A 9584-nucleotide genomic window follows, 5' to 3' on the forward strand; every position below is an offset into this window, starting at 1 on the left:
TGTTTGATTAAACGGATTTTTATTAATTTACTTTCAATATTTGCCTCTTGATTCACACGGATTTTTATGTGGACAGATTTTTCATCGCTATAGATTTTATAATAATGAATATTTTATTATATGCTCTTTTACTTATATATTCATTTCTTTAAAGAAGTTTTTTTTATTCATCTACATTTAATGATACAGATTGTATTTAGATGGATTTTTATTTTTCACTTAATTTCGAAACAGTCAGAAATTAATGACGCAGATAGTAGCTCATTAATTTCATAATGAATTTTTTACATTATTTTTATATTCGTTGTGCATTATTTTATAGTATTTTTCTTTTACAGAAAAATGCCACGTCTTCGTGGAAGAGCGAAAAATATTGGTCGACGTACTCGGAATGCGCAATTGGTCCATGATCGTCGATTAAATAGATCAGTTGAAGAACTCTTGACGGATAATGTAAATTCCAGAGATCAAGTTGCATGTTCACGAGCAAATGAAAATTCAGAGCAACGCGTTCGACGTCTTCATGCTAATACATTAAGACAACGAGAGGCACGTCAACGACTGACCGACGCACAGAGAGAACATCAAAATCGGCAAGTGCTCGAAAATCGAACATTGACACGAGCATCACTTAGTCGTCTCGCGTTTGAATATGATCCTAAAATAGACTATTCGTCACATGCACTAATCACGATAGGTAGTATGGACAAAGAGTGTAAATATTGTCATGCTTTTAAGTACAAAGGTGAATCGGTTGGTTTATGTTGTGCGTCTGGAAAAATTTCACTGCCATCGCTAAATCCACCACCAGAACCTTTAAAAATACTTTTAGCCGGAACCACATCTCAATCGAAATTGTTTTTGCGGAAAATTCGTAAATTTAATTCATGCTTTCAAATGACATCATTTGGAGCAACAAAAATCGTCCATAATGAAGATGGTTGTAATTTTGAATCTACATTCAAGATTCAAGGTCAGGTATACCACCAAATTAGTTCATTGCTTCCAATGCCTGATGCCGATCCAAAATTTCTACAAATTTACTTTATGGGCGATGAGGAGCAACAATCACATACACGCTGTGTTTACAACCATATAGAGCAGATGGAAGAACGAGAAATTGTGGATATTTTACAAACGTTTTTGCAAAATCATAACCAATTGATACGATTGTTCAAGACTCTTTCTAACAGACTGCAAAACGACAAGTACGTCATTGTCATTAAAGCAGACAAAGTGCCCTATGGCGAACACGCAGGTACATATAATGTTCCAACTATTAATGAAGTTGCAGTTGTTATGGCTGGTGACCCATGTGAACGGCGAGACATTCGCATACAACGCAGAGATGATACGGTGCAAATAATTCAAGACAATCATCGTTCTTACGATGCTTTGCAGTATCCATTGATATTTTGGGAAGGAGAAGATGGATATTATATCAATATTAAACAAAGGAATCCAACTACAGGTACAATTCATAGATTATCTAACAATTTTTTTTTTTTCTAAATCCATAATTTCTGTTTATCTCATAAATATATTTATTTGCAGGTGAAGAACTGAACAAGAAAGTTAGTGCTATGAACTTTTACGCATATCGACTAATGATTCGTGCTAATGAAGACAATAACATTCTCCGATGCAGACAGCTATTTCATCAATACATTGTCGATATGTATGTAAAAATCGAAAGTGAGAGATTACGATACATAAAATTTAATCAAGCAAAACTTCGTGCTGAGGAGTACATTCATGCGCATTAACGCGACTTACATAAATCCGAAGCAACGTGCACTTCTCGAATTATTAGAGAAGGAAACAGCAAAGTTGCAACAACCATTAGTTATTAAACGAAATGGAAAATATGCAAAGATGAAAGTTTCTAAAGATGGAGCTGCAACCGTGTTAAACGTTGAGGCAACTATCAGAAACCCATCCGCATAAAGTGACAAAATAAGTCGAGGCCACGCCGAGTAGGATCGAGGATACACAAACTTATCGTCACAATGTAGTGTAAGTAGAATTTGTTTTGATTTTTTTATATTTGAAGCAAATAAAAACACGTTGTTTTTTGCAAGAAAATCGCGCAGCGACAGGCTGGTAAAAAACTAAAGATTCTGCGCAGCGATAAGGCACAGAATTTGTGAATAATGCTTTTGACAAATATTTAACCCGGCGAGCGTAAGGTTGGGTGAAATTCACCCAGCCTGTAATAAACCGCTTGATATTTTCTATTCCGTACGTCAAAATAAGTTGTGCGTCTGAGTAGCTGCGCGGGGGGAGGTAGGCATTCGTTGTGTTTCATGCCGCAGTTGACCGCCGACTGGCGAGGTGTTTAGATGTTGTCAAAGTTGCGGCCGGGTAAGTTTCACCCACCTTACGCTTCGTGTTACAAATTCGAGTAAATACTTTTTGTTTTATATTCGTTATATTTTAGTTTTTATTTTTTTTTTTTCAGCTAAATAATTAATATGTCATACGAAGAAACCCAAAGAAGATTATTGAGGGTTTTCGAAGCAGCTGATCAGGATGATTCTTGTGATGATTCTGGTAGTGACTTCGAAATTGATAATGTTGGCCAAAGAAGCTCTGAAAGTGATTCGGAACAAGAGGTAGGATTACCGAATGAGGAAGAAAACGAAGCTGAGGGATCTGAAGAACGTGAAAGCAATGATAACAGACCATATTTTACTGGAAAGAATGGTACAAAGTGGTTTAGTGTACCAGAAAGGTCTAACGTGCGTACGAGATCAGAAAACATTATAAGGGAAAGGCAGGGCGTAAAAGATATTGGCAAAAATGCAAAGACAGCTGTTGAATGTTGGAAACTCTTTCTTACTGATGAGATTTTGCAAGAAATATTGTTACATACAAATAGTCAAATAAATCTGAAGAGAACTGCTTGTGAAAATAGTCACGTAAAGAAATATATCATGGCAGACTTGTCATCGGCAGAATTAAAGGCTTTTATCGGTCTCTTGTATCTTGCAGGACAGTTCAAAGCAAATAAGCTGAATTTGAAGGATCTGTGGATAAGTGATGGATCAGGGGTTGAGATTTTTAGGACAACGATGACTTTGAAGAGATTTCAATTTATTCAAAACTGTTTACGGTTTGATGATAAGAATACTCGGAGCGAAAGAAAAGCTACTGATAATTTGGCTGCCATTCGTTCTTTTTTCGAGAAGTTCGTAGCAAATTGCCAAATTGTTTATACACCATCTGAGTATACAACTATAGATGAACAACTTCCATCGTTTCGAGGCCGTTGCAGTTTTCGCCAGTATATGCCCAATAAGCCAAACAAATATGGCTTGAAAATATATGCCTTGGTTGATGCAAAGTCGTTTTACGTCATCAATCTTGAAATTTACCCAGGAAAACAACCAACAGGCCCTTACGCTCTCAGTAACAAAGCTTATGATGTTGTGGACAGACTTGTGGCTCCAATTTCCAAAACCAATCGCAATGTCACCTTTGATAACTGGTTTACCAGTTATCCGTTGATGTTACAATTATTGAAAGAACATCGTTTGACAAGCACAGGCACTGTTCGAAAAAATAAGCCCGAGATTCCAAGTCAGATGCTCCAAACGCGTAACCGAGAGATCCCCAGCACAGTGTTTGGATTTCAAAAGGATATATCTTTATTGTCCCATGTGCCAAAAAAAAAACAAGGTTGTTTTGTTGATGTCAACATTACATCACGATGATAGCGTTGTTGCTGATACTAATGGCACACAAAAACCAGAAATGATTATTTTTTATAATCAGACCAAGGGAGGCGTTGATGTTGTAGATGAGCTGTGCACCAACTACGATGTTTCGCGAAATACAAAGCGCTGGCCAATGGTGATTTTCTATGCAGTTTTGAACATGGCTGGTATAAATAGCATAATAGTTTACAAGTCCAATAATAGTAGCAATTTGTCACGCCGAAATTTTCTTAGAGACCTGGGTATTGGATTGGTTTCAGAACATTTACAAAACAGAAAGGAAAATCAGCATTTACCCCGAGAGCTTCGCAAACGAATTCTGGACCAAGTGGATGAACCCTCACACTCACAACGACCTCTAAATAAAGTTCCTAAGCCTATCAGGAGATGTCAAATATGCCCTACTAAAAAAGATCGCAAGACTAAACACACTTGTTATAAATGCAATCGCTATTTATGTATGGGACATGCTGTTTTCACGTGTCAAGATTGCGCTCAAACTGAAGATGATTACGAGAACTCTGAATAACTATATAGTAAAAGTTTTGATCTCATATGTTTCCTAATTTTATAAGCTAGAAGTAAAAGCTATTCGTTTTGTTTTTTTTTTAGTTTCTTTTTTTTATAAAATTATAATACTAAGTGTTACACTTTGTTTAAATGAAAGAAAATATTTTTGTTAATTTCATAATAAAGATTTAAAAATATTTGTTTGCTTTATTTTTCCTTCCCAATCAGTTCTTGGGTTATTACATAATTGTACTAGTAAATAAAAACATATAAAAATATTATGAACACATTAAAATATCTAGCTCAATATATGGGTTTGTTACACCCAGCTTACGCTCAATGTAATAAATATTAACCTTACGCTCGCCGGGTTAAAAGAGAATTGTATAGTAAGACGGCTTGCCGTGTCCTACACACCTCAGCAGAATGGTGTTGCGGAGCGGTTTAATCGAACGCTTATCGATATGGCTCAATGTATGTTACTGAGTTCAGTAGTGCGCTTCACTAACTCTTATCGATTCGACAATTGTTTGTTTTGGCGACAGTATATGTCGATTGCACTGTCGATTGTGCTATTCACCAACATATGTTAATGTTGAGAATGTGTAAGGTATATACATTTATATTATACGGTATATATTATATATTATATTGATACATCATATGTTATACATACAAGTTGCGCAGTTGCGTTCTGCGCTTATCTATCTATATATGTATATATGTATGAAGTGAGTAAGTGGGGATAGCGTCACTCTGCTTGCCCGCTTGTCGTTGCCGTTGAGACAGATTAGATTGGATCGAGCACCCGGCTAGTAAAGAGCAAGCGCCCGCACGCGCTCTTTATTAATATTAATAAATAAATATAATTAATAGCTTATATTTATATGTTTATTTCACTACCTAACCACACCAATATCTCAACAGTTAACTAACACTGAACAGCTGTTTTCTTCTATTTACTCAAACTGATAGAGAGTGGCATCAGAACATCCAAAAAGCTACGTTTATGGGGAACTGGTGGTCAACGCAAGAGAAGGAGGAAATCATCCTCAACCAAACAGCAGCCAACAATCAGCTCAGTCAGCTCAAGCAGCTCAATCAGCTCAGTCCTGATAGTTGGAAGGCAGTTGTTTGCCCTAACTCAAAAAAAAAAATCTTTTTATTTTCAAAGGAATCTTTAGTCGGCTGGTTTGCCCTAAAGCTCTTCCGTAAGTTAATAGATCCTTTACTTTGATGATCCTGCCTTACTTTACATGGCGATCCTGCGGACGATCCTACGGACGATTCTAAAAATAAATTAATAGTACGGTCAATCCCTAAATTTTGAAACACGTTAAATTTTAACCACTTCATGGAAGGTCCAAAGAAGCTTTCCATACACGAGTACAGAAATAGACTGGAAGACAACAAAGATATCCATCGTGTGGCTATCCCCAAGGTAAATTTGAAGCTTAAAACCCGAGGAGGATATAAAAAACGCCTTAGAGTGGAAAAAGCTAAACTTCTTGATATAAAAAGAAGATCAGTAAACCAAGAAGCAAGCAACAACTTCTCAAGAGCGTTAGCAGCTGAGCATGCTCTAGAACACCTAAACAAAGAACTTAACCCTTCTACTATGTTTGGGTCAATTTGACCCAATTTTCAGTAAAACTCATCGAAATTCGCCTGTTAGTCTAGTCGTATTGTATTGATTCTTCTTCTATTTGTTAACTGCAGTAAAAGGAATAGATAAATATGAAAATTAATATAACATCTGTTTTTTATGTTGTTGGAGGATGCCAAATGTAATTTCATTACACTTATTACGTTGTTGGGTCAATTTGACCCACCTAGTATTTTGAAACATTTTGCCGTTTATTATTACATCACTCGATCAAAACCGCAGACAAAGAAAGCTAGTTATCGGAGATCGAGGATATTTTGCACAGCTCTATATTTATATGTATATTCTCGATAAATTTATAGCCTTTTCGAAAAAGGGGAACTCCCGTTTTATGCACCTGTGCAAAGAGTAAGTGTCGATTGTTTGCTTAGTTAGTAATTTATTATCGCGCAGTAAGGAGCTTATCAAAGTTTTTATAAAGAAAGTGATTGCTAAATATATATTTCTACAATGTCCCAAAGGAAGAGAGTAAGCCAAGTTTTTTTTTAATTTACTATGTTTATGTTGCTGTTACACATTTTTATAATTTTATTTTTTAAAAGAAACTAAGTATTGAAGAAATACACCAAATTATTAATTCTGATGCTGAGGATATTTTCGACGAAAGTGATAGCGATGAAGACTTTGTACCTATCGCAGAAAATGAAACGGACGATTCAAATACTTCATCCAGTGAAAGTGAAGTAGATGTCGTTTTTGAAGGTAGCAATGCGACAGAAGAAGGCAATTTTCCAAATATTTTATCGAAAGATAAGAGCATAATATGGCATGATCAGCCACTTCCAATTTCAAGAGGCAAAATTCCTCGAAATCAAATTTTATGTCAAAGTCCTGGCCCATCAAAGCGTGCTATTTCTATGGTCACAGATATAAGATCCTCTTTTGATATATTCATGCCCTCAAGTATAAAAAACATAGTGGTAGAAATGAGCAACATCAAAGGATTGCAGTTTTTTGGAGACAATTGGAAAATTATAGACCTTATAGAATTGGAAGCATACATAGGATTGCAAATCTTAGCAGGAGTATAAAAATCGCACAATGAAAGTCTAATTCATTTGTGGGATGAAAATAATGGCCGACCAATTTTTCGGGCCACAATGAGCTTGGAAAGATTTATGACATATCACGATGCCTTCGTTTTGACTCCGCTGCAGACAAGGATGAGAGAAGACAGCGTGATAAATTTATTTAGAAGTTTATTTAGAACGGAAGTTTATTTAATATAGAACGGCCAAGAAATACGCAACCGGAAAGGAACCAACGTAATACATTTAAAATTGGCTTTTTGTATGTCTCAAACCTATGTACAGTATAAATAAGCCGTCTCTATACAAATATTTTTAGGTGAACGTGTTGTTCTATCCCTATCAAAACCCTTTCCCAGAGGTCACACTATTACTTGCGATAACTTTTTTACGACGTACAATCTCGCCGTTCAGCTACTTCGCAGGAACATTACTTTAGTCGGTACAGTGGGAAAAAATAAGCTTTTTTTGCCACGAGAAATTGTCGACATGAAGAAAAAGAACGTTTTAGAAAGCCAATTTTTATTTACGGATAATGTAACTATTGTATCGTACGTCCCAAAAAAATATAAATTTGTTGTAGCATTGAGCTCCCTTCACCATTCTCCACTTGTTGATGAGGGTGACAGAAAAAAACCTGAAATAATACTTCACTATAATGAAACAAAAGCTGGTGTGGATGCGCTTGATCAGCTGGTTGCTAACTATACATGTAAACGTCAGACCAAACGTTAGCCAGTTGCCCTCTTTTCGAATATGTTAGATATTTCGGCATATAACGCATACGTAATATGGACAGAGATAAATCCCTCATGGAACTCCAACAAGCTTTATGAGCGAAGACTTTTTCTTGAAGGGCTGGGAAAGCAAATGATCGAACCAAATATTGTCCGCAGAGAGAGACTGCCGCGAGGAATCGCTGCTAAGAATATAGTAAAAAATATTCAAGAAAACTGCAAATCTGCAGAAGAAGCGTCTACTTCTAATATTTCTGCCAGAAATGAATCCACCGAAAAACGACAGCGATGTTTCTTCTGTCATCATACAAAAAATTCGAACAAATATTCAGCTGTTTGCAGTTCGTGCCAAAAATTTGTTTGCAAGGAACATAGCAGCTTAGTTTGTGAAAATTTCCGTTAAAACGTACATATCTCAATTATTTACCATTAACATACACTTAACTTGATTCAAATAAAAAAAATATGAATTCTTTCAATAAAATAGTGTTATTAGTGGAGTTTTTATAAGTGGGTCAAATTGACCCAAAACACTATATGTGTAATTTTTTCCTAACATAGCAGAAGGGTTAAGGCAAAACTACAACAGAGGAAGAAAAATATTTGGGAAATAATAGAACATACAAAAAGGTACGTTTATGGGGAACTGGTGGTCAACGCAAGAGAAGGAGGAAATCATCCTCAACCAAACAGCAGCCAACAATCAGCTCAGTCAGCTCAATCAGCTCAGTCCTGATAGTTGGAAGGCAGTTGTTTGCCCTAACTCAAAAAAAAATCTTTTTATTTTCAAAGGAATCTTTAGTCGGCAGGTTTGCCCTAAAGCTCTTCCGTAAGTTAATAGATCCTTTACTTTGATGATCCTGCCTTACTTTACATGACGATTCAGCATTACTTTACACTTTGTCAAATTAAATGTCAGAATGAGCGAATAACATGAAGAGAAACAAAAAAACATAGTAACCAAACTGTTAAATGCAATTGTGAGTGTTTTTTACCAATAATATATGTACAAAGTAAGTACAATAAAATAACTGTTTTTTTGAATTTATTGTTTTATTAATACTTTTTGCATATCGCTTTAGGATGACTTCGACAGCTACTAAAAGAAGCCGTGCCACACCCGAGCAGCTAAATCGTATGCTTGACTACCTAATGGAAGTCCCGGGTCTAGCAGGATCTAGGTTCCACAGCCTCCATAGTAAGTTCGAGTGCGACAAAAAGTGGAGCGAGCTAGCAACAAAGTTACATAGTCTGGGTGGAGCAGTGAAGACAGTCAATCAATGGCACACGGTAAGAAAATATTGTGTTATTACTTAAAAGTAGAGAGATGTTAATAATTTCCCTAAAAAGGTATGGCGGGACTTAAAAAGCCGCACCAGCATCAAAGCACGAAATCGGCGAAGGCAACAAGCTTTAACTGGAAACAGGCCTATCAGTGGGGAGCCCCTAACGGAATTCGAGAGGCGGGTGTCTGCTCTTATAGGGGAAGAATATATGAATGCACGATTCAACAGCTGAAAGTATTCCACTAGAGGAGGTAAATTGCATGAAGTGTACGTTTTAAAGTGTAACTTACTGGTGTGTAAATTTTTAGGTAATCCAAATATAAAATAGTTACATATATATGTATGGTTAATACTCCATTATTACATTCAAGTTTGAGTTTGAAATTAAGTGTTTCATTTATTTTTAAAGCTCACGCGCGTTACAACATTAATTTGCATTCTCACTAACATGCATCGGGAGGGTCAATTCAGCGCCATTTCTTAAATTATTAAAATTAAAAAAAAAATTCATTTTGGTATGTAAAAGAAGTTAAATAAAAAGCCAATTTTTTTAGGCTAAGTATCGTTTTTAATTTTTTTTTTATTGTAAAAAAAATGTCAGTTATTTATTTCTTTATAGATATTGAAATTTTTAAACT

The 9584-nt window shown here is 35.7% G+C and overlaps 1 protein-coding gene across 1 annotated transcript; it reads left to right on the top strand.

The window, feature by feature from the left end:
* The first annotated feature begins 342 nt into the window (after nucleotides 1-342).
* Nucleotides 343-8763, top strand: LOC129237040 (uncharacterized). Its single transcript, XM_054871425.1, has 4 exons — nucleotides 343-1471; nucleotides 1555-1574; nucleotides 6438-6578; nucleotides 8743-8763. The coding sequence occupies exons 1-4, from the start codon at nucleotides 343-345 to the stop codon at nucleotides 8761-8763; spliced, it is 1311 nt and encodes a 436-aa protein (XP_054727400.1).
* Nucleotides 8764-9584: the final 821 nt, after the last annotated feature.

This window comes from Anastrepha obliqua, chromosome 2 (assembly GCF_027943255.1).
Source record: "Anastrepha obliqua isolate idAnaObli1 chromosome 2, idAnaObli1_1.0, whole genome shotgun sequence".
Taxonomy (NCBI): Eukaryota; Metazoa; Arthropoda; class Insecta; order Diptera; family Tephritidae; genus Anastrepha; species Anastrepha obliqua.